The sequence below is a fragment of the Sinohyriopsis cumingii genome, chromosome 2 (assembly GCF_028554795.1).
Source record: "Sinohyriopsis cumingii isolate HCF-2022 chromosome 2, ASM2855479v2, whole genome shotgun sequence".
Classification (NCBI taxonomy): domain Eukaryota; kingdom Metazoa; phylum Mollusca; class Bivalvia; order Unionida; family Unionidae; genus Sinohyriopsis; species Sinohyriopsis cumingii.
Window position 1 is genome coordinate 18,124,527 of NC_142962.1, and position 25,102 is coordinate 18,149,628.

The following is a 25,102-nucleotide window of genomic DNA, read 5'->3' on the forward strand; positions in this document are numbered from 1 at the left end:
AAACATGTTTCTTGCTCTGACTTTCTTATATAAAGGACACTGTGCCATTCCTTTTCTTGCTTTAAATAATTTGCATCAGCTATACTATAACATCTCGTATTTCAAAACAAGGCACAATTCCCTCCTTATAAGACAGGCAAAATGTGACATTTGACAGAAGGTGTTCAGCCACTGAAAAAAAGCAAAAGCTGAATGAGAATGATGAGGAATAATTCTTATGATAGGGAAAAGAGTAATGGAAAATTTCATAAGAAATGGACAAAAGACAGGGAATGGCTGAATTATGACAAGGAAAGGAACGTTATGTGGTGTAAATGGTGTACGCAATTCGCAAAAACAAACACACAGAAAGCATCCAGTTTTGTTGTGGGTTGTTTGAACTTTAAATTTGAATTGGTAAACGTACATGAAAGCTGTGTGACATTGTTTTGTGAACACGTCTAGTAAAGATTTGGCAGGACTAGTAAATTTCTCAGTATACTAGTCCTTCTGGCTACAAAGAAATTTGTGTTAAATTTGAGCCCTGTAATGCTTATGGCTACTCCAGAAGTACTAGTAAGGGAGATAATGAGTAATAGTTTCTTCCCTTGGTCTATCTTTCTGGAAGGGTTGGATTTTAGGTGGATGATCTTATTTCTTAACGTTAATGTGATCAAGAAATTTTATTTGAAATTTCAATCCACTCAGTGTGAAAAACAATGAATATCTGAACAGAGAGAGTAAATTTTCTGACAGTAATTTACCTTCTGTGTTCCACACATTTCAGACTGAAATTTGGTAAATAGCCAGGCATTAACAATTACATAATCTTATGGCTAAGACCTTTATAAAATAGTTTCTTTCTCTCTAAAAATCAGTAAAACATGTGCAAGCTGTGCAAATTTCTGACTCTATGCTTATTCATTTGTCCAGATTGAGCTAAAGGGCTTTCACAAACAGAAAACTGTTGCTTCAATCTTGATTATACAACATCCAGGACATTAGACTTAAGAATGTTAAGTCCCTATTTGTGTTAAGTCCCTATTTGCACTTATGAAGTTTTGCTCTGCCAATATCTGCAATGTGACAGTAGTAAACATTTCTGAGACCCACCATTATCTGTAATGTGACAGTAGTAAAAATTTCTGAGACCCACCATTATCTGTAATGTGACAGTAGTAAAAATTTCTGAGACCCACCATTATCTGTAATGTGACAGTAGTAAAAATTTCTGAGACCCACCATTATCTGTAATGTGACAGTAGTAAAAATTTCTGAGACCCGCCATATCGGTAATGTGACAGTAGCAAATATTTCTGAGACCAGCCATTATCTGTAATGTGACAGCAGTAAACATTTCTGAGACCCGCCATTATCTGTTGTTGTTGTACGTTGTCAGGTACACAATGGTATTGGTTTTGGACAAGGTCAAGAAATTTTGTTGTTGTAGGGTTTAACGCCATTTTTCAGCACAGGATAGGCTATACATGGCGTCCAGTATTAATGGTGGAAGAAGAACCAGAGAAAACCCCGGAAAGAACCACCGACCCATAAGAAGCTACTGGCAAGCTTTCTCACATACCCACATTAGCTGAATCCAAGACTCGAACCCATGCAGACAGAGGTGAGATGGCAGTGATCCATAACGGAGGGCGCTTTAGACCACACGGCCACTCAGGGCCCCCCATTATCTGTAATGTGACAGTAGTAAACGTTTCTGAGACCCACCATTATCTGTAATATGACAACAGTAAACGTTTCTGAGACTTACCTTAATAAGAGCACTAGTGAAATGATTGCAGTTTTTGTTCAGTAGATGATACTGGTTTCCTTTGAACTCCTTGCCAAGTTCTTCAACAATCTGTTGAACTTCGTCCATTGTGAAATCTGTGGTTCCCATAACAATTGTTTCTCTATAATAAAAACATTAATTATTCAGTTCTATGTAATCAAATCTGGATGTACATTTATAAGAGTAAATTTCTAAACACATGACAAAACAGATTTAGATAATCATAGCAATTAATATGCTATGTATATCTACTAGTCACCCAAATATACATAGACTGTTTTTCAAGTCAGTACTTTAAGACCCAAGACTGAAATGCATACTTATATGCTGTGTAAATTTACACAGACTGTTTGTCAAGGGTTTGAAGTATTGGTGGGATGGCTCACAAAGAATAGAGGATATACATGGTTTGCTATGTGCCAGGGTTTGCTGAAGTGTTCCAAGAAGATCTTAACATTACAATTAACTCTGTTCTCATGTTCCCAGGAGGAAACTGCATGCAACCCAATCGTCAAATGTCATCATGAACGGGTACAAGATGCTGCATCCAAAAATATATTACTCAGTTAAGTTCACTAACAAACAAAAGAAGTTCCCATTACATGGTTTTCATACCATTCTTTTCCCAGCAATCCAGACAATATCTATTCAACACAATCAAGCAATCAAGGGTCAAAGCTGCTACCATGTTTTAAAATGGTTTTTCTTTCAAAAGATGTACAGGTACCATCATCACTGCGGATTTAGTAGTTTTTCTTTAAATTCAGTTTCAAATAAAGTCCTAACGGATCTTTTATCTATTATTACAAAAACACTATAATTAGCAAACACAAAACAGACAGTTGCATATGATTATTCAGGGGCAGTCACCCATGTAGAGTGATACCAACTTCTGGCCACTGTTCTTTGTTGATGAAAATTTACATTGTGAATGTTCTGAACTTTTGGGTGTGGAAGGATTACACACTGTATGAATACAGGGAATTAAAGAGTATAAAGTTACTGAAACCTCTGTATTAAAAGAAGCCATTTTATCCAGTCTTTATGCGGTTGGTAGGAATACATTTTTAGATTTTTCATACATAAATTTACTTTTATGCTGATGGAAAATTTTCCTAGAAATTTTGACTTTTATGAAACGATTTATATAATTAATTGTAAGTTTACAAAATTTATTGTTCAACTGAAGTAGAAAAATGCAATATTATCATTAATATATTCATCAATACCACCAGTACCAATAATTCCACCAATACCACTAATTCCACACTGAATGGATACAGAATATTTAAATAATAATGAAATGAAAGTAAGTTCATGTTGTGTGCCATCATGTCATCAGTTATAACCAGTGTGCATTTTACAAAGTCCATATAATGAGATCTGAAAATTGACCAAAAACAGTACTTTACACCTTGAATATCAATTACTTCAGCTAACCATAGTTAAACATATCCTGACAGATTGAGCCCATGACCTTTACACTGTTACACACAACAATTCAACCAGCATGCATACTTGTACCATGCTTTAGGGTCATACTGCATTCAAACAAAAAATGATTAGATCTGCCTGTGTATCACTGTCTTCAGTATATTTTCTAAGAATTTTAAATATTTCAAAAATTGTCCAAGCCCTTTAATACGGGCAAAGACAATTAAAAAAAATGATCAAAAGGCAATGCCATTTTGCTAAGAGACAATGTCTAACTTGTACTGCCATTGGTCAGCAGGGGATGATTTTGTGAATAAAAAGCAAAGATGTCAATGGTGACATTAGCTTACACAGCATCAACACCTAACTATAAATCATAACAATTAAAATGTGATTAGGTGTAATCTGTCTGAACTCCCAACTTTAAATCTGCCAAAATTATTAAAAAGATCAGTCATTCTTTATTACCAATGAACATAAGAAACACTGGACTTTTTGTAGGAAGTAAGGGAGTATACCTCTGTGTAGGAATGGGCTAGGTGACAATAAAAATATAACTGATAAGATAGGAATGACTATGAACAAGAAGGAATCATCACAGTATAACAAAAGGGGTTAATTTGGTGTTTATCTTAGTTCATAAATTTACCGAACATGAGTACCATTTGTCAATATCTGGCTTCCTACATGGAATATGAGTTGGTACAATGGCTCATATGATAAGACATTGTGGCAATCCGTATTGAGGTATGAAAATGTTGTATACATTTGGCTTGCCTCATGAGGAATGTGAGTGCAATGTAGGGTCTCCATATGTCCACTTGTTCCCAACATGTCCTCTTTTTATGGTCATTAAATCTCTGGCTGGTTTTTTCCTTCTCCAATATCAAACTATGTCAAAGATTTTGCTCTGCTCATTTGTTATAAAACAAATTTAGATAAGCTTGTGACTGAAGCTGGACTGGGGAAAAGAAAGGACATGTAGTACCCAGGTCAGTATATTATATAATATGTACTCATGTATACTGACTATTACTTGTAATATACGTTCATGGTGGCTTCATGTGATATATATATACATACATATACATATTTATATGAAACATAATTATACAAAGTGAGTTGGTATATACTAATACACGTACAACAACCCTCCTGAAGTGTCGTCTTTTTTTAAAGTTCAAATATAGTAACCATATTGCAATGGTACATATGTCAAGTCCATGCAGTGATCTGTAGAAGTGAAATGAAATGCTGTACACATCTGGCATACCTCAAGAGGAATGTGAGTGGGTGCAATGACATACCCATCAACACAATGTGGTGATCCAAATAGGCATATGGAAATGCTGTACACTTTTGGCTTACCTAAGGAGGAATGTGATGGTGTAATGACATACCTGTCAACACAATGTGGTGATCCAAATATGGGATTCCTGCACCAAAATGATTTTATTTTCCAGATTTTAAGGTGAAAATGACAATTCTGCAAATTATTTTTAAAGTCTGATACTTTGATTAAAGACAATACTGCAGTTGAAGGCATGTATGCAAAAATCTTAGTTACCAGACTGAACAATGGCTACCAATTTAATATGACAATTGTTGCGAAACATTCACTGCAAAGTTGCAGTGGAAACATAATGTATTTTCTTAAACAAAATATTTAGTTTAGCTTTTTTTAATATCATATTCCTTGACATTTTATGACAAAAAGTAATTTTTAAGGAGGTTTCCAGGGTATTTTCATTGAATTAAAATTCCAGTTGGATTACTGGAACTCCTTAAAGTTAAGAAGGGTGTGGGAATCCTGTGAAAGGTATATGGAAATGGTGTATATATTAGGCTTACCTGAAGAGAAACGTGACTGGTGTAATGACATACCTGTCAAGACAAAGTGGTGATTCAAACAGGTGTATGGAAATGTTGTACACATTTGGCTTACTTCAATAGGATTGTGCCTGGTATAAAGGCATACCTATCAAAACAATGTGGGGTCTATCTTAGTTCATTCATTTAAAGAATATGGGCAGTATATATCAACATTTGACTTCCCTTGAGAGGAATCTGAGTGCTGCAGACATATCTTAGAAGGAAGTAATGATTAGGTCAAAGTTTTCACCCCATGAAGATGGGCAGATTTTCAAGATTTCAAGCAACAGCACATATTAAGAGATGATTTGTTGTTGTTGTTCTGGGGTTTAACGCCATTTTCAGCACAAGATAGGCCATATATGGCGGCCAGTATAACTGGTGGAGGAAGAACCCTGGAAAACCCAGGAAAGAACCACCAACCCACGAGAAGCTACTGGCAGGCTCTCCCACGTACCCATGCTAGGCGAGCCTTGGACTCGAACATACGCAGACAGAGGTGAGATGGCAGTGATCCGGAACGGTGAGCGCTTTAGACCACTCGGCCACTCGGGGCCCCTTAAGAGATGATAGCTGGGCATTTATGCTAATGTCTCCATGAATGACGCAATACTCAAATACTGAGTAGAACTGCTCAACTATCATGTAAAGGAGGTTGCTGCATACTGAATTTGATTGAAATCCACTGCAGATTATGAGCTATTTCTGTGTAGAAAGAACAGTGAGTTTCAAAATCAGTCTTACTAAAATATGATGCAGAATGCAGAAACTCAAACTCACCAACATTGACAAATCAAACTTACCCCATGTGTCATCAACATAAAGTTGCCTCTGGTTGAGATCCAATATTAAGAGAGTTATTGTTTGGAAACACAAGTGGACGGGACTGATAATAAGGGGCTATAACACTACTAGAAGTGGACGGGACTGATAATAAGGGGCTATAACACTACTAGAAGTGGACGGGACTGATAATAAGGGGCTATAACACTACTAGAAGTGATTATGCAGAATGCTGCCAATCAATCTAAAACAAGACCAATATCAAGCTAAGCTTGGTTAAATGGCAGTAATAAACAAGTGAGTATCTGTGTTGGGATGAAAGTGGGATGGATGCACAAATGAACTGTAAGACTTCATTTAACATAAAGATTAAACTAAAAACTGAAAATGTTCCACTACAAACAAGGTTAATTTTTACTGGCATGAGTCTGGCCATTCATTTAAAAAAATGGAAAAAGAATCGTTGTGGGGGTGGGGTCATCCCCACCAACAGGTCTCAAGGGACAGCATACCTAATTTAGGCGTCCAGGGAGCCAAAGGCCACCGGCCAAATATGCATTGTACACACCTGCAAAATTAGTCCTGATGGACCTTATTATCATAAAATATTGCAAAGTTGTTACTTCATTAAAAGCTAAATCATTTGAAAAAACTTAACACACCTTCAACAATACCTGAAAAGTTTAACAATGTTCATTGCCACATCAACTTGTTCTCCAATAATATTAGTGCTGAAGTTATTGCACGTGCATTTCAATGTTAACACAGCAATTCAGTCACAATGATTTGACAATTTTTGCAGCAAAAATTATATTACACTTTCCTCTTTTTCTGAAAAAAATCAATAAAATAAAACACCCAAATACATCAACTACATACAAATAATCACATAAGTTCACCTCTCTCTTTCCCCACTCGACATAACCTGTTGATACCAATATGCCTGTCTTGCTCTTTTAGCAGCCTTAACAACTTTTTCTTTTGCTTTTCATTTTATCACCACTGACATTTTTGGCTTTATGTACAACATTTTCTCTTTTTTCTCAACAAATTTCTTTTCCCTTTAAAGCACCTCCTTGTATTGTCTGTAATCTGTGCTTCTGATATTCAATTTCTCTACAGCTTCTTTCAGAGGTTCTGGCTGCTACTCCAAACTCTAACAACTGTGATTAGCATTAATTTAAATCTTGCTTGCAAAGATCACAAAATGCCTGTTCTGTGTTCAGTTTTCATATGAACTGACCAACTACAGTTTCATCTGCTTTGTGCTTGAGCCATTTCCATTTACACACATTTTTCAAACCTTTATCCAAATTTTCTGTGTCCTGTTCTCCCTCAAAAACTTTAGTTACCATGTTTTGCAAGCATGCATCTTTCTTTCCATTTCATCGGTTTCTGCTAAATGAAGTTTTCAATGGATGAGTAGATATTTTTGACAAATAAGAGTACTATTTATAATTATTGTTGTTGTTGTTGTTGTTGGGTTTAATGCCATTTTTCAGCACACGATAGGCTATACATGGCGGCCAATATTATTGGTGGAGGAAAAACCCAGGAAAACCCCGGAAAGAACCACCAACTTACGAGAAGCTACTGGCAAGCTTTCTCACATACCTACAATGGCTGGATTCGAGACTCGAACCGGTGCAGACAGAGGTGAGATGGCAGTGATCCATAACGGAGAGCGCTTTAGACCACTCAGCCACTCGGAGCCCCTACAATGATTGTGTGTATAATAATATACAGAATGAATACTTTACAAGCATCATTGCCAAATGGGACCGAGCAGACAGTATTTTTTAAAACCAGATCAGAGATAGTATATTAAAAAGATGGACTACATCAAGAATCTGATTTTATTTGTCAGGAAAAAAGATGAATTCCATTTAAAATCTAGAAAAATCATGTCCAATTTTAGCGCTGCATAGGTATTCAGAAGGATTTTGTCTTACTTAAATTTAAACTGCTCTCCTAAGTCTTCAGCATCCTTTGGCATAATCTCAAATACACCTGACAGAGGAAGTGGATGTCCACCATATGCATATTCTGTAATACACAAAATAAATTATCAAAGAGATGGCATACAATAACTATGGGATAAAATATGATTCATTCCGTAAAAATGCATGAAATAACTGATATTTTACATATGAATTACATTGCTGGTGGATAGAGATCTAAGGCTGTTTAAATATTTCTTAACATTTGTAACCAAGCACCATTAATGTAGGGTACTTTCTTATCCTAAATCAGCAAATACTGACATGAATGTTCAATACTTTTTGGTGTTATTAATGAAGTAAAGGAGGTCATCTATTACATAAGCTGGAATACATGTAACAAGACTTACCTGAACCATATAGCTCCACTCCTGAGTGATAGACTCCCAAACCTATATGTGTGGTATATTCATTTATCCAATACTGCAAGCAACAAAAAAACTGTAACAGTAATCCATCTTACAGACAATAAAAAGAAAACAGTAAGTTGTAATGTACCCTATTTATAGGACAAAGGAAAAGCCTAACAGCAATGTATAAAGTATAGACTTTTTAGAATATAAAATTATCATTTTTTCCATGCAAATAATGACCGCTACTTAAAATCTATCTGACTCAATTCTGACATCAGAAGTATACTTACTAATTAAATGAGTGGTGTTTAATGGTACATCAGCACATACAAAACTATTTACTCATTTTTGGACCACGTTTCCTTTTACCATTCATCAATGAACTCTCTTCTGGTATTTAACTGTACTGATATATTTATGTATGTGGATGACACAGCTCTTCATAAGTGAAAACACTGATGAAAACTAAGTATGCTAAATTGTAACATGTCAAGCATTTTCAAATTAGTGTACCAATAATACCATGTGCATAATTATCAAAAACAAAAGAAAAAATATTTTACAAATTAGCACTATGCAAAAGAAATGGAAACTGCGGAAGGGTTTTCTGTATACTGTGACAAATTTGAGAGTGTCACCCCTGAAACACTGTTTATAAGTCACACTTGATAACACTCCATCATGAAATAAACAAACCAACACAGCAAAATTTCTATTATGTTAATTCCTTTGAAAAGAAGAATTTAACAATTTGAATGCCAAAAGGAAGTATTTATTTTACAACTGTTCATTCACTCTTATTTTGATTATCGTTCCAATATTTTGGGACCCTGTTCATTTCATCTTTTAAAACACTTCAGAATGATTACAAAAAATGTAGATAGAACTCTTCTAGCTGACAAATATTCAACACAATGAAATCTTATTTCAAAAAATGCAAATGGTTAAACATCAGTAAACTACAAGTCTTCATGTATTAAGTTCAAAATAATCTGGCATTTGAGTATCTCAATAATTTTACTCCAGTCTCCGAAGTGCATAGTCACATCACATGCTCTGCTATTTAACATCAATTACATATCCAAAAACACAAGAATGAAATATTAAACAAAAAGTTTTACAATGGTGTTTTATTATAAAATATCTTATCTAATGATCTTAAATCATGTACAACCATTCCTTTCAACCCAAAATATATTTTTATAATTTTCATAAACCTTCCATATTTTATTACATTCCATTTGTGATAATTGCTTATATATATATATATATATATATATATATATATATATATATATATATATATATATATATAGTGTGCTTAACGTTTATCCATGATTGTTGGTTGTTGTTTAAGGTAATGGCTAGTAGCAAACTAGTTTAGATAGCTAACTTTTGTCCTTGATTGTATGTTGTACTTTAGCATAATATTTGTAAACAAGTTAACATGGCCTTCTGACCTTATTAACTTCAAGAAGCAAACTTATAACCCACATCTTGTGACCCTACTGTGTCTTAGGTTTATCTATCAGGCTCTGATAAACAAAATTATTCATTTCTATTTTAATATCAGAGTGTTTGTGGAGTCACTATTTGTTGTGTTTATATATAATCTGAATGGAAATCTCTAGATCCTTCGTTGGAATTTTTAAAGTGCTTACTGACATTATGGACTAAAATATTACTTTGGGATTATTGTGAATTCATTCAAAGACATTCTGGATTATGTCACTGTGATACAGCAAGACTATTGGTATATTAGCATACACAAGATTATTGGTACATTAACACATTCAAGACTTGTAATTCATTAACACATTCATTTGGAATATTCTATACTTTCAGACTAGTGATAGAACATTTAGTATTATGTGGTATTTAATTTACAACGGAGTAAGTTCCTCTAAAATTTTCACTTTGTAACTTAGAGAATTTAATTGTTTTTTAATTTTATAAAACTCTCTGGTTTGGCTGTATCTGCTTCTCATTTTAAGACCAGAGTCATAGCATAATAATTTTCCTATGTAGTTCATGTATTTTATTGTTGTATATAATGTATATATTAATAAATCCCAACCGTGTGGCTGATTGTGATCTGGCGTGCAAATTACTGACAACAGCAGCTCCAGCATCAGAGAAGGAGCTTGTTGCTCTTGTAGTAAGTTTTACACCATTTTTCAGCACATGACACATTGTGACCAGTATAAGTGGTGGAGCAATAACCTCAGTAAACCCCAGTAAGAACCAACAACCAATGGAAAGCTTTTTGCAAACTTCCTTACAAATCCACATTGGCTGAGCCTGAGACTTGATCACATTTGGACAGGGGTAGAGGAGCTTTAAAGTCTTCCATAATGATACACAAAAATATACAAAACATAATGACGCAAATGTAAATTTTTCTAAACTTACCATGTCATAAACATTACAAAAAACTTTTTCCTGGGCCATGTTATTACTAATCTCTTCAACCAGCATTTACATCCACCTCTCTTCAGTCAGCAAGCCCTTGGATAACTGAAACCAATTAATACTTGGTCAGTAATTTCTTTATCAGAAACCAAAGTCATTGATAAATAAGAAATTTATGTTGCTTTCTTTTGACTCATACTGTAAATCTGACCAATTCTGAGTTTTTTATATAACGTTTTCAACTTAGAGCTATTGAAAATGCTCAATGTTTTATTTTTATCTTTATATTTTTTACAATGCTGGTCATAGGGCCCATAGCAATACCACATTATTTCCAAAAATTATGTCAAGGATGACGAAAAAACATTGGGTGTTAACTCTAGCTGGAACCAGATGACATGGGGAAATTTATCTACGAAAGTTGGGTACACTGTATATGGTTTGTGATTTCTTAAAGTAAAAGTTAACTCAAAAATCGGAAGGGGGGGCAGTCAATACTTATTAAATAACTCAAAGCAGCTTTAGCCACAGAAAAGAATCCATCTGCCTTACAAATATAATTTAAAATTGAAAGGCTGCTTCAGAAAATAACGACTTCTGATGTAATGTAATGTTTATTTTGCAAGAAATACTTTCAATTAGAATATGAAAACTTGCACGCAAGAATATTGTTGTCGTTTTAGGGTTTAACGCCATTTTTCAGCACAAGATAGGCTATACATAGCGTCCAGTATAACTGGTGGATGAAGAACACTGGAAAACTCTGGGAAGAACCACCGACCCACGAGAAGCTACTGGCAGGCTTTCTCAGGTACCCACGTTAGCTGATCCTGAGACTCGAAGCAATGCAGATAGAGGTTTGATGGCAGTGATCCGGAATGGTGAGCGCTTTAGACCACTTGGCCACTCTGGCCCCCCCCATGCAAGAATATACATGGCAGGATCTACTCAATTTTCTTTACTTACAATCATCTTTTCTATTTACTTTTTATTTTGAATATATATTTTACAAAAAATGAAATGACTGCAAGAAGAAATAAATAAAATATTAATATTCTGAAGAAAATGATTTAAAAGGACAAGCAAAACAATAACTCATTAAATCTATTATTATTTTAATATTAAACAATTAGTAATCTATATTCTTATAAAATATAAAAAAGCTGTTAAAAGTCACTGTAATAATATCAATTTGAAGTAATTTATTTATTTTTTACTTACCTTAGATTATACCTGATTCAGTTTTTATTTTTTTAAATATTTTGTTTATTACTATAATGATATTTAGTAGGGCATAAAGTTGGTTTGAAAACTGATTCAAACTGTCTTTCTGTTATTTGCTTTATTTTCCACATGAAATCACATTACATTATTTCAACATAATTTTAAAAACAAAATGTCCAATCATGTAAAGGATTTATAAGTTCACAATATTTAAAACAAATTCTAAAATATGATTGAAAAAGTCTACTTACAAGCTCAATTAAATCAACATACACCTCTCCCTCGATAACTCATGCACATCGGGGTCCAAAAACATAGACTGTACTATAAGCGAGGGTGCGAGTCATCAAAGGACCTCCCAAAAATCTGCTAGACAAAAAGACATCAGGAGAACCGAGGGGTGGAGGGGGGCTGTTTAATGACTGAATCCTTGTTTTATAATCTCATCGAGAATAATTGTCAATAAAGTGCTTTTTCTGATGAAGTTGTTCATTATTCTGTATAAATCACATTTATTTTCAAAATGTCCAACATCTGGAAGATTGATAACATGATTCCAACTGGTTTCAACAACCAACACTATACTAAAAAACATTCGTGTATTACGTTACATCTTTTGGTTTTTGCTGATTAGTCTGGTTCCTGGAGTGGTGTTTAATAGTTTTTGAGAAACAAGGAATCTATGAACCAGACTAACTGTTCATACACTACCAAACAAGATTCCTTTTTATTAAAAAAAAAGCAATATTTCGTAACACAATCATCTACGTCGATTCTCCATTTTTGAATTGTTCACTTAGTAAAATATTGATGCCGTGATTTCATTGCAAGTAGCACTGAAACTTCTTATCATCCTTGAGAATATCTCGACATGCAAATTCAGGAATTCTCTGAAACTTGTTTTCCCCACAATGGTCCATATCTGCGAAACAAAGCTCTTTATTTTACAAAGTACTCATTTTGCTTGGTTGTCTTGCTATCTTTAATCAGTTATTGTTGAGTATGTTAATTAAATGTTAAATGTTATTTAATTAGATTGCATACACAATAACATTTATTACAGTGTTCGATTGATCAACCGAAATGAGTTACCTGACATACGACTGGAGCCGCTGATTCTTAAGCATGTAGGAATTATATACCTTTTAACTTCTTGGTTTATTCCACCTTTTATTTGATTCAAAAGATGTAATTAACGTGATAATAGAAAAGGCGGACCGCTTTTTATTTAGTGCAACAATACAACAAATGTTCCCGCTAGTCCAGTATCAAAACACAGTCGGAACTTAATCAGGTTCTCAGAGAAACACTTGAAGACATAGCTGTTATGGTAGATTGAGACATTAAACTTTTAATTACAGGAGGACATATTGCATTTATGATGATTACACTTAAAAAGAACTAAAAGAAAGAAGCAGAACACAAATTTCTATTTATACAAAAATATTATTTAATTGGAATTTATTTATCGAAGTACTGCCTCAACTAGGAGTGACATTTTCATTGATCAAAATTTCCTTGAGTATCATTAATTATGGTGTACTAAAAATGTCATTTGGAAAGAAAATTTAAACAATTTTATGACTTCTTTTTAAGTTCATATTTCATAATGCTGATTCAAATTTTCAGGTCATATTTGCCGTTTTTGATGATAAAACGAGTAATAAATCAGTTTCCATTACTAATTTTGATCGCGATTTTCTTAAAGTTCAACAAATAGGAATAAATTCTTTTGTTATTTTCTGGTTTAAAAAATGGGATCCATGCTTGACTCTGTGTTATAAGTGGGTTTGCGAGTTATCAGGGCATAAGTTACCAAGGGAGTGGTGTATTTTGTTTGCTTTCTAAAATTTCACTAATTAATAGTAATCACTGTTAAGTGAAACTTAATACCTGCCCCCACCCAAGAAGTAGCAATAGCACAAAAATTACATGGAATATATCATATTATTAGTCCTATAATATAAGACATTGACCCTGATATTTATGTTCTATGGGTTGAGGTCTTATTGCCTAAATAATGGTGCTGTGTAATGTTTTGCAATGTTGACTAACATTGGAACACGTAGTCAAATTTTCAGGAATATCTCATACATTTGGCAATCCAAATAAACTACTTTTCTACATGTTTAAGTCAGAATTTACTTACTCTGCTGTCTGCTTTCTAACTGGTTCAAATACTCACACAAGCAAATGGATGTGTTTTTAAAATTCCATTGTTCTACATTTCATTTGGCTGGAATGCAATGGAAGCCAGGAATGCCAAAAGCAGTTAAAAGGATGGTAAGTATCTTGAATGAAAAGAAGCTATTTAAACACTTTCTTCAACATTAGTATATTTTTATTCCTTCTGTGAAAAGAAACATACTTCAACTGTTTCAATTTCAGCATTCCTAGCTTCCACTGCAATCAAGCCAAATGAAATGTAGTCTAACAGAACATGAAAATGTGTCCATTTGCTTGTGTGATAATTTGAATTTATTAGAAACAAAAAAAAACATCTGGATGAGTAAATCTAAAATATTATGACTTTAAATGCAGAAAAGCATGGATATGGGCTGCTAACTGTGCGAGATATTCCTGAAAATATTACTATTCATTCTGATGTTACATGCTACACAGCGCCGTTATTTAGATAGTTAGACCTTGACCCATAAAACATTAATATGAGAGTCAATATCTTATATTGTAGGATTAATCATGTTATATATAGTTTGACTTCTTCTCATCTGCTAAGAAACTTTTTCATAAATCTGTACATTTTTTTAATATGACATTCACAGTAAATCAGGTGGCAATCAAATGGTTGCTATTCAGATTTATAAACAAAACTGTGGAGTTGTTTTTGAAATTATGTAGATGTTCTCAAAATTTCTGCCAGTAGGTATATCAGAACGTGAATCAGTCAAGTTACTTCACCGTCACTGCTGCTGTTAAATGCACCAGAATTGTGACCACACTAATGACTTGGTTTTCATCTGTCAGGTATGATGTGTAATGTAGGGATTTGTGGCAAAATGGGAGGGCAAGGTAGGTAAGCTCTATGTGTTATACAAGCAGCAGTGATGTACATATGATGACACTGTGCCCTCCACCCTAAAAATCTGGGGGACACGCATCATTTTAAATGGGACAAAAATTCCAGTACATGCACTATTAGCATCAAACATTGTGATAATCTTATTTACTTTAAGTTTTCGAACCATAATTTTGATATCTGCACTATACTTTCATATCTTCCTTGGACACTTAAATTATTACAATGAATATTTTATCATGTGTTCAAGCTCTTATGGGATATCAAACAGCCAACTTAAGTGCACGAATAGGTATAAATTTTACATTGCAGTAGCCTGATGTACTGTTTGAAACCTCGGCCTCAAGCTTATCTACATCTGTGTGGTGCTCTGCAACATTATACATAAGTTTAAAATCGGTTAACTCTTTATATTTCAATCGTTGAGATTTAATTCTCTGGGTGTGTATTGACATGGGTTTTTATGTTTGCTCTTTTTAAAAATAAAACTTACATTTACATTGTTTATCCCTGATTTAAAATGATATGTACAAACGTTACCGTCCTGTCAGTCCATCCTGTGACTCAGTCGAAAGGTTATTGACGTTTGCCAATCCCTTTTTCAACAAAGCCCTTGCTGATGCAGGAAGTAGTTAAAACGTCTTCTTTAAGCACATCCAACGTCAATCGAAATGTCTTCGGCCTTTTCCATCACATGCCATAATTTTTTTAAAAACAAAAATCTAGTCTGGTTCTCCAGTTGGAATAATACCTATATTGCACTCTGTATAGGGGTCGCCCTACAGATATTATTAACTTTTGCGAGAGGGCTAGTGTAAAGTGAATTTTTTTTTTTTTTGGCATTTGCATTTGCAACAGCAGAGAAAATGTTGGTACACCTCTATGCTACTTTCACGTACTGTGGTTGAAGTTTCTTTGGATGGTGTAGTTGTGGAAAATGTACATGATCTAAGTACACAGCTAACCCAAATGACTGTTCCTATGTGCTCAAAAAATCAGCTTGAATTAGTCGATAGTACACTATCTTGAGCAGTTACTAAATTAGGGAAAACGAAATTTGCCAGATCAGACAATACAGTCTTGTGAAAGTGGAATGAATGAATTACAAAATATAAAAAATGCTAGTTTTTTTTTTAAAGATCCATCGGCTCTTTCTTTGTTCCTTTTCTTTTCTTTAATTTTTTTTTTTTTTTTTCTTTTACCTCCTAAGTCCGGGAAATGACCATGCGAAGCTAGCAGATTTTTTTATTTTATAGACTCACATCTGAAGTAAGGCCAAGCTGTATACTCTATAACCCACATTACACCCATTCATTATATACCAAAATAAAGGGAATTCAATTTTTTTTAAAACAATACATAAGATATTCAGATATTTTGTAAATAGCCAGTACAACCAGTGAAGAAACCACGTTATTATTTTTTTTTCTTTAAAAATATAACTATGCTAAATATAGAAGTATTTTGAGCGCCCTCGAGTTATAGGCTTGATGGAAGATAGTCTGGTTCCCTGCACCGCATACGAATTCAGGTGCACGCTACAGCCGACACCATTTTGTCATATTCTGCACCATCATTGTTTTTAAGAAGTAAAAAAAATCGCATGTTTTCCTCACTGTTTATACTAGCTATTTAAAAAGAACTGTGTATATCTTAGATATTTCTAATTAAAAAAAAGAAGTTGTAATTTAGTTTATTTGGTGTATGATTGATGGGTGTACATTTGATTATAGATTGTACAGCTTGGCCTTACTTCAAATTTGTATCTATCCAAGAAAACTACTAGCTCCGCTCGATTATTTTCACTTTTGAGCTTCAAAAATAAATGTTATGTTATGTGATGTGATATGTTTAGGATTTTTAACGTAGCTTAAACAATCTTCCAGTCATATCGCTACGATGTCTGTCGTGTGGCAGTTTATAGTGATGTCTAGCACTGGGGCATCATGCCGCAGATATGTAGCATGATGCCCCACCCAGTCACATTATCCCGACACCAGGTCGACCAGTCCTAACACTAACCTCTTAATGCTGAACGCCCAGCGAGGCAGCTGTTAGTACCATTTTTGTAAGTCTTTGGTATGACTCGGCCATGGATCGAACCCACGACCCCCGCATCCGAGGCAGACGCTCTAACCACTAGGCCACCGTCAAAAAAAAAAATTGTAAAGAAACAAGCCGACAGCATTTTTTAAATACTTTTTATATGATTTATAATTCATTCACTGCACTTTCAGAACTTGGTATTGCCTACTGCGGCAAAGTTTGTTTTCCATGTTTTAATAACTGTTAAAGATGGTGGCAGCCGTTTTTGTTTTTGCTTGTGTAGAATTTCCACAAGAACAATGTGTAAAGAAATTACAGCCACAGTCAATAAAAGTAGCATAGAGGCAGTGCCGGATTTAGGTTTAACAAGCTACAGCTTAGGACCTCAAAGTCTGAAGGGGCACTCAAATTTATTTTATACCAAATAGGGCCGCGCTATGTCTAAATTCGGCACTGCGTAGAGGTATGCCAACATACTTTAAACTGTGCATGTTGCGAATGCAAACGTATTCACCTGACACCTGTCATACTCTCAGACGTACAGAATATATGTAGAGCATCTGTAGACATGGCACTTAAGTAAAACACCGCTACCTACGAAATTATCTCTAAACCATTGTTTGCCGATAATAAGGATAGTTAGAGGTGCCTCGATTGAGATTAATGCAATCGGAACCTTATGTTTTCTTGGACATAATTTGTACGACAATCTGAACATTCCATTGATGTGGTTTAAATGATTTGCATTATAAACATAATAATATCTTTTAATTAATTGTATCAGAAATGAACCGTTTATTAAGCAAAGCCTTCAAAACCTTTCTGAAACTCCATGAACCGTGTTGCTTGTCTTCGACGCAACATTTTCTTAAACCACCTCGAGTTTTGGCGAGCAAGGTAAACAAACTGTCGGTCAGCTTACACGTTGCCGTTATTATCTTAATATCTTTTTAGTCAACTTTTGTGATTTATTGCTTTACTGCTTTTCAGGAAAATGGCTGGCGCTATTTTAGTTTCAATTGAAGCGCTTCATCATCTGCATCCCTCTTGCACTAAGCTATACACACGATCACAGAATCATATGGAGTAGATCACGGTATAGTAAAGGTCATACAGGTCGTGTAGGCGTTTACAAACGACTATTTAAGTGATGGGTATTATTATTATTTTTAGAATTTGATTACACATACCTTTAAATAGCAATTTATTTTGATTCTCATATAACTATTCCTTTGGAAGGTCATTATTTATATGCCCAAAGAAGTAAATATGGCAGAATCAGTATTATGTGGGCATCTTTGGACGAGGTCAACTAAAATGTGTGATCCACTACAAATCTGATATATTTTGTGCTGTGAGGTGACAATAAAAGCAGTATGTGTTGAAAACAAATTTGTACTACCTTGTTATTTTATATGATAGACCTGGCATACTCTTTTTATTTAACCCTGTTTAGTACCTGGCTGCCATTGTAAAAGTCCGTAGTGATCAGTAATTTTCATATGCCATTTTTTTTATGACAGTTAAAGTGCAGAGAATTCAACAGTTAAGATTGAATAGAATGGTTAAATAATTTTAATATTAAATTTTGGAACAAAAATCAATATGTAATTTAATAGGATTAAATGCACCTACATGACCTCACAGACATTATTTTAATGGGGTCTTAATGCATGCTCTTGTAAATACAAAGCAGGGTATGTTTATCGGAGGAGGAAGGATGGGGACTGGTATAGTTGAATTTAAACACCAGCTGAAAAAAATAATTAGCACCCTATTCTAATTGTTCTTTAGATCATATTTCCACAAGGAGTATGAGCAGTTCATACTTACATGCACATGACGCAATCCACCCTACATGCTTACATACATATGGTATGATCCACTCTATATATTTAAATGCATATTACACAATCCACTCTACATGATTACATGCATGTTTGACACAATCCACCATACATACTTACATATTACACAATCCACTCTTCATGCATGCATACATATGTTGGTATTGTGGGTTTAATTAAATTTTTCAGCACACAATAGGCAATACATGGCAGTCTGTATAAGTGGTGGTGGAAGAACCCAGGAAAATCATGCATGTGACACAATCTACGCTACATATTTACATGCATATGACATAATCCACTGTACATGCTTATATTCATATGACACAATTCACTCTACATATTTACATACTATATGACCAGTGCACCGAGTGGCTAAGTCTCAGGCTCGGCCAGTGTGGGTACATGAGAAAGCTTGCCAGTAGCTTCTCATGGGTAGGTGGTTCTTTCTGGGGTTTTCCTGGTTCTTCCTTCACCATTTATACTGGCCGCCATGTATCTTGTGCTGAAAAATGGCGTTAAACCTTATAACAACAACTACATATATATGACACAATACACTCTGCATGCTTACATACATTTGACACAATCCACTCTACATGCTTACATGCATATGACACAATCCACTGTACATATCTACATATCTAACACAATCCATTCTACATGCTTACATACATGTGACACAATCCACTCTATATGTTTACATACATATGACACAATCCACTCGACATACATACATTTGACACAATCCACTCTATATATTTACATGTATATAACACAACCCATTTTACATGTTTCTGTGAAAAAGATAAGTGAATGCAGTTAGAATGAGCAGTATGGCCAACGGTCTGAATGTTCTTCATGATACTTAACAAGCTTTTCACAGTATAGAGTGGAGATCCCATTTTTCTGTATCTTTGTTTAAATGTATAAAAAAAGGAAAAACATTCAACTTTTATCTGTTTTTGATCTGAGTCTGTGATGGTATACTGCAAAGTATCTGTCATTTTTACTTTATATAACCGCAATCAATAAACCAATTAGTGGCAGGTAGGTATTGTTTTAGTATTTTGTCACATATGACAGCAACCTAGCCTTACTCGAGGGAGGTAATGATGTATGAAAATTTGGGACTTCATTAATTTTAATGGTAAATTTCAGAAATTCAGTTGGAATAGATTTTAGTGTAGGAAAAATATATATGGGCAAAAGAAAAGATTGAGTTGGAACAGCTACTCATCACTGTCATTATTTTGCTCAACATCCTACACTTCACCACTATACCACTTCATTTTCATACTAAAAAGTCACAGGTACTGGATGAAAGCTTGATATTAAAATATGTTAGAATTATGAAAACATTATATTTGGAATGAAGACGATGGGTGGTTTAAACTCTTCAAATGCATGGCCCCTTAGATATATAATAAGATGCAAGGTCTATAACTGGAGAAATTACTGTTTTATCCCATCCCCTCATGTTCTTAATGGTATTTTCATTTACAGTGATGCTTTTGGGTAATGTAGATGCCTGTTTAATGTGGGGGAATTATTCTTTTCAGCAAAGTATATACATCTTTATAAATTAGATCTTTGAGAAGTTAAGAATCAGAGAAAATTTAAATTTTCAGATTTTTAGAGTCAGGTTAGACTGTCACTTTCAGCTCTCTGCTCATTTTGGAAATCATATTTGCATGATTTTGACCAACATTAGCATCAAACATATTGGGTATCTGTGTAAACAATAAAGTAGTCATCTCTTGCTACATGCTTTAGACTGATGACATAATAGGACACTATGATTTTTTTTCTCCCCAAAAATGTGCAGCTTTCATTGTGACATCACAGTGAGACATTCAGTCTGGCTTGTACTGGATCACACCTTTAGATTAAGAATGGTCAAACGTGACTATGTACTTTAACATTGACTTTGCTCTATATATTTCCCATGGTGTGTAAATAATAACCTTCCAAAAGAATATGGATATATGAGGAACTAAACAAAGTGGCTTATTGCCATTGTTGTTGTGGAGTTTAACACCATTTTTCAGCACACAATAGGCTATACATGGCAGCCAGTATTAATAGTGGAGGATGAACCCGGGAAAACCCCGGAAAAAACCACCAACCCATGACAAGCTACTGGCAAGCTTTCTCACATACCCACATTGGCTAAAAGAAATGACAGGCATTACTGAAATAGTTGGAACTTAGTGCCTACCTGGCCTGTGTGACTTATACTGTTACATTCAGTATGACGCTGGCAGTGATCATTTTGAATGCTTTGGAGAGTAGATAAAATTATGCTGTCTTTAAACAAATGTAATTTGTATGGACAAATTGCTAAGATATAACTAAACCAGTGGCTAATACCTTGGACTTTGATATTCCCTTACCAGCATCCACACAAAGTTGACACAGGAATGGGATTTGGACAGGGAATGACACATGAATCAGCATTATTTTTATTATAGGTTTTGTACATCACTAATAAGCACAATTAACTTGCTCTGGTGGCAGAAATACACATGTACATGGCATTTTAGAACAGCTTGTATGACAGGTGATACAGTTTGCTTTATTTTGGTATATAGATACCAACATAAGTCCAATGGCCATTCAGTGGTCATACTTGTGATGGAACCTGGACATCAGATATTTGAATTCAAAATTTTAATCAGTAGATTGGCTTCTAAATGATAAGATATCTATTCGACTTAACTTTTAATTACTAGATTGACTTCTAATTTAGTAAGATTTCTAATTGACATAAATTTCAATCACTTGATTGACTTCCAATTTAGTACAATTTCTAATCAATGTAAATTTATATTACTAGATTGACTTATTAATAAGTAAGATTTCTAATCGACATAAATTTCAGTTACTAGATTGACTTCTAATTTAGTAAGATTTCTAATCAACATAAATTTTGATCGCTAGATTGACTTCTAAATCAATAAGTTTTCTGATCGACATAAATTTCAATCACTAGATTGACTTCTAATTTAGTAAGATTTCTTATCGACATACATTTTGATCATAAGATTGACTTTTAAATCAATAAGTTTTCTGATCGACATAAATTTCAATCATTCGATTGACTTCTAAATTAGTAAGATTTCTTATCGACATACATTTTATGCCTTTTAGGAGGATTGAAAACAAAACATATTTTTGGCCATAAATATATATTCCATTCATATTATAAAAATACAGCAAGGTTTGAACATGAATCAGGTTCTGATGGCAATGTTAAAGTAATACCGGTAATTAATGCGAGTCAGGATATAGTCAATTAAATGAAGAAGGAAGAGTTAAGTATTTCATAGTTCATTGCAAAGATTTTAAAACAAAAATCACACAAGCATTTTTAGTTTTCTTTACAATCCTAATGCCTGAAGGACAGTAGTTTTATGGTCCAGATTTCTGCTATGAGATGGTGTCTGAATGTGCCAGGCAATATAATTTCTTCCCCCATATGCTGTGTTAAAATCCTCTTTGTATGAAACACGCAATGTACACTCCAGACTTTGACTACTCACCTGCACTGACTTCAACTCTGATTTCAAAGCATTGCTAAACTGACTAATATTTTTAAGCTTGATTTTAGCATTTTGACATGAATTTACCAAAACTAATAACTTCCCTTAAATATTCCTTTTAAGACATCTTGAAAAACACAGAATTAAACAACACAAAATATATAAATATTTACGCAAGTGTTTGTGCTGAGATAATTTTTTGGTCAATCTGTCCTTTTAAAATCACTTCTCTAGAATGAATACATATCCCACTCTTGGCCTTAAACTCTCCAACTTATAACAATATGATAATTTATTTACAGCTTTTTGTGTAAATGTCTGCAGTTGAGTAACAATTCTTAATCAGATTAGCATGCTTCATTGCACCCATCGTTGCACTGGTTGAACAGTTCCAGTGCCAAGTAGGCTGGTGCTGACTGGTTTCAGTAATGTGTGGATCAAACTGCACAGAGAAAAAAACTCTTATTGTGAACATTTAAAAAAAAAGACTTCTAATTTGCAAAAGTGGCAGATTTCACTTATAAAATAGTATTTGTGGTAGACAGCCTTTAAAACAGTATTTCTGTATTTCTGTCATGCTGCAAGTAGAATCATGTGTGAGTGGTAGAATTCAGGGCATCGTAAAGAAGAAGTTGGACATTGATACATCTAATTTTACAATAAAGTAATGATCTCATGACCATACTTGCCTTATAACAGGAGCCATGTTATAGTGAAGGGTCTTGTAACATGAGCCATGTTATAATGATGGGCCTTATAACAGGAACTGTGTTATAATGAAGGGCCTTATAACAGGAACTGTATTATAATGAATTGCCTTATAGCAGGAATGGTGTTATAATGAAGGGCCTTATGGTGGTGGAGTGCTCTGTGTGCTTAGCCCATTTTACTAACTTCACAAATACTAAGTACAACTATATTTTTCCTTTTTCCAAATGTTTTCCTTGTTTGCACATAAAAAATTAGGCATTTGATGTCACATATACTATATAACAAGTTCAGATTACATTATTATTCTTCTCTTGCTCAAAAACTCTTTTCAATGCTCATTATTTATAAACAGGATGACTTTAATTGCCCTAATACATTATATTTAACCTAATTTAATCTTATTTTTAGGCCCAGTACATTAGCGAAGATAGGCCTGAGTTTCCAGGCTCCAAATCAGAGTTTGCACACAAACTCAAATTTCTTTGGCCAGAGAAAATGGAGGGAATCCCTGTATATAGGGTGATGAACAGAAAGGGAGAAATTGTTGACCCAAGTGAGGATCCGGGGGTAAGTGCCGAATATGCAGTTCTTTGAAACTGAAATTGTATATGGGTCCTTCTGAGTTGCACTGTTCGACCATATATGTGGAAAAAGAACTTGTTATATTTACTTACTTCGCTAAGAATTGAGAAAATCATACTGTCTGCTTTAATTTTGTGGTAAGAGAGCTGCTTGACTTAATATGGTTAATTTCAGCCCTTTTTTATAGATCATGTTTGGGTTGACAGTGTGACATAGACAGAATTTTAATTGCAATGTATTTACAAAAAAATATTGATTTCATGGATTATGTTAAAGCTGTTAAAAACTAAAATAATCAATACATATAACCATTAAAAACTTCAGCCAAACTGGAATAAAAGACTTCTTATATAAGTAAATACTTTTCAAGTTAAACACAATCTTAACATTATGGAATTAGCAGTCTATCTCTTACAAAGCACATTTATAATATTATGAAACCAGTAACAAGTCAGGAATCCTCCAAAATAAAAAAAACAAAATGATGTGGATGTTACATATGAATTATTGACATGAATGTATTATGTAGACATTGTACTTAACATGTTCGACACATTTTAATCGTAAAATGAAAAGCAAACATGGTATCATACGATGACTTTGAAAGTGTTATCCACTGAATTTGACTCAAATTGCAATTAAAATGGGAAGAATAGTTAAATATATTTGTGAAATTTCAGCACCAATTGAATATAACTGTTGTACCTGTAACAATCAGGCTTTTTCAAATTTGCTCTTGATGCATTTATTTTTGTGAATTTTGAGATTTGTATCCAAAGAAAACATTGAATTAACTAAAGAAAATCTTGTTTGTATGTAGCAACCCTAGTCATTTTTCTGATATTGAAATAGCTGCAAACACTTGATTTTTTATTTAGATCTATTGAACAGCATTCCAAAAGTTTATTTTTTTAAAATATCTATTAGAAAAAAAAGTTATGCAACTTTTTAGTTCCAAAATTTTTACAAATTTCTAGAATTTATGTCTTATATAAATGTATTCAGATTATGTGGCAGTCACGGAACCGAAGTAAACTGTTATTTCCTATAAAATGTTATAACTTTGTTATTTGTTGAGATATTATTATGAAATTTGATATTCTGATTGCATTTTTCCTGCTGAATTCATTGCTGTCATTAAATCGTTTGTCTGACTTCAATATTTTCATTTATAAATGAAAATCATATAAACATTTTACAACTTTTATGACAGTTAACTTAATACAAATATGTCACATTGGCAATAGTTCATATGTATGTAAAACAAATTCGAAACCAACAGAAATGCAATGTTTGTTCATAATTGTCATTGAAACAATGTTGCAAGACCTAATTTAAAACATACTGTGATGTTAAACAATGTCACTAATTTCTTTTATAGAAGAAAAAATAACAAGTGAAGAATTGACAATAAAATGTACCGTAAACATATAAAACCAGCATCTGTGCACAACCACACCTTTTATATTCCAGCCCAAGTCATGC

At 33.8% G+C, this 25,102-nt stretch overlaps 2 protein-coding genes across 4 annotated transcripts in view; one reads left to right on the forward strand and one right to left on the reverse strand.

The window, feature by feature from the left end:
- Window positions 1–15,580, reverse strand: part of LOC149804400 (deubiquitinase DESI2-like) — a 36,760-nt gene extending 21,180 nt beyond the window's left edge. Inside the window, exons 1-5 of one of the 3 annotated variants that reach the window (XM_089939751.1) lie at window positions 15,418–15,580; window positions 10,626–10,730; window positions 8,211–8,283; window positions 7,813–7,906; window positions 1,751–1,892 (exon numbers count right to left, since the gene is read on the reverse strand). In XM_089939751.1, coding sequence (XP_089795877.1) covers window positions 1,751–1,892; window positions 7,813–7,906; window positions 8,211–8,283; window positions 10,626–10,691 — 375 coding nt within the window. In that variant the 5' untranslated portion in view covers window positions 10,692–10,730; window positions 15,418–15,580. Of the gene's footprint in view, window positions 1–1,750; window positions 1,893–7,812; window positions 7,907–8,210; window positions 8,284–10,625; window positions 10,731–15,379 lie in introns of all 3 variants that reach the window. The other 2 variants (XM_089939743.1, XM_089939736.1) reach the window with 2 other exon arrangements.
- A 2,014-nt stretch (window positions 15,581–17,594) lies between these two features.
- The window catches only part of LOC149804401 (2-oxoisovalerate dehydrogenase subunit alpha, mitochondrial-like), a 68,114-nt gene continuing 60,606 nt past the window's right edge, over window positions 17,595–25,102 (forward strand). Inside the window, exons 1-2 of the mRNA XM_089939790.1 lie at window positions 17,595–17,829; window positions 23,444–23,602. Of these exons, the coding sequence (XP_089795916.1) occupies window positions 17,719–17,829; window positions 23,444–23,602 (270 nt within the window). The 5' untranslated portion in view covers window positions 17,595–17,718. The remainder of the gene's footprint in view (window positions 17,830–23,443; window positions 23,603–25,102) is intronic.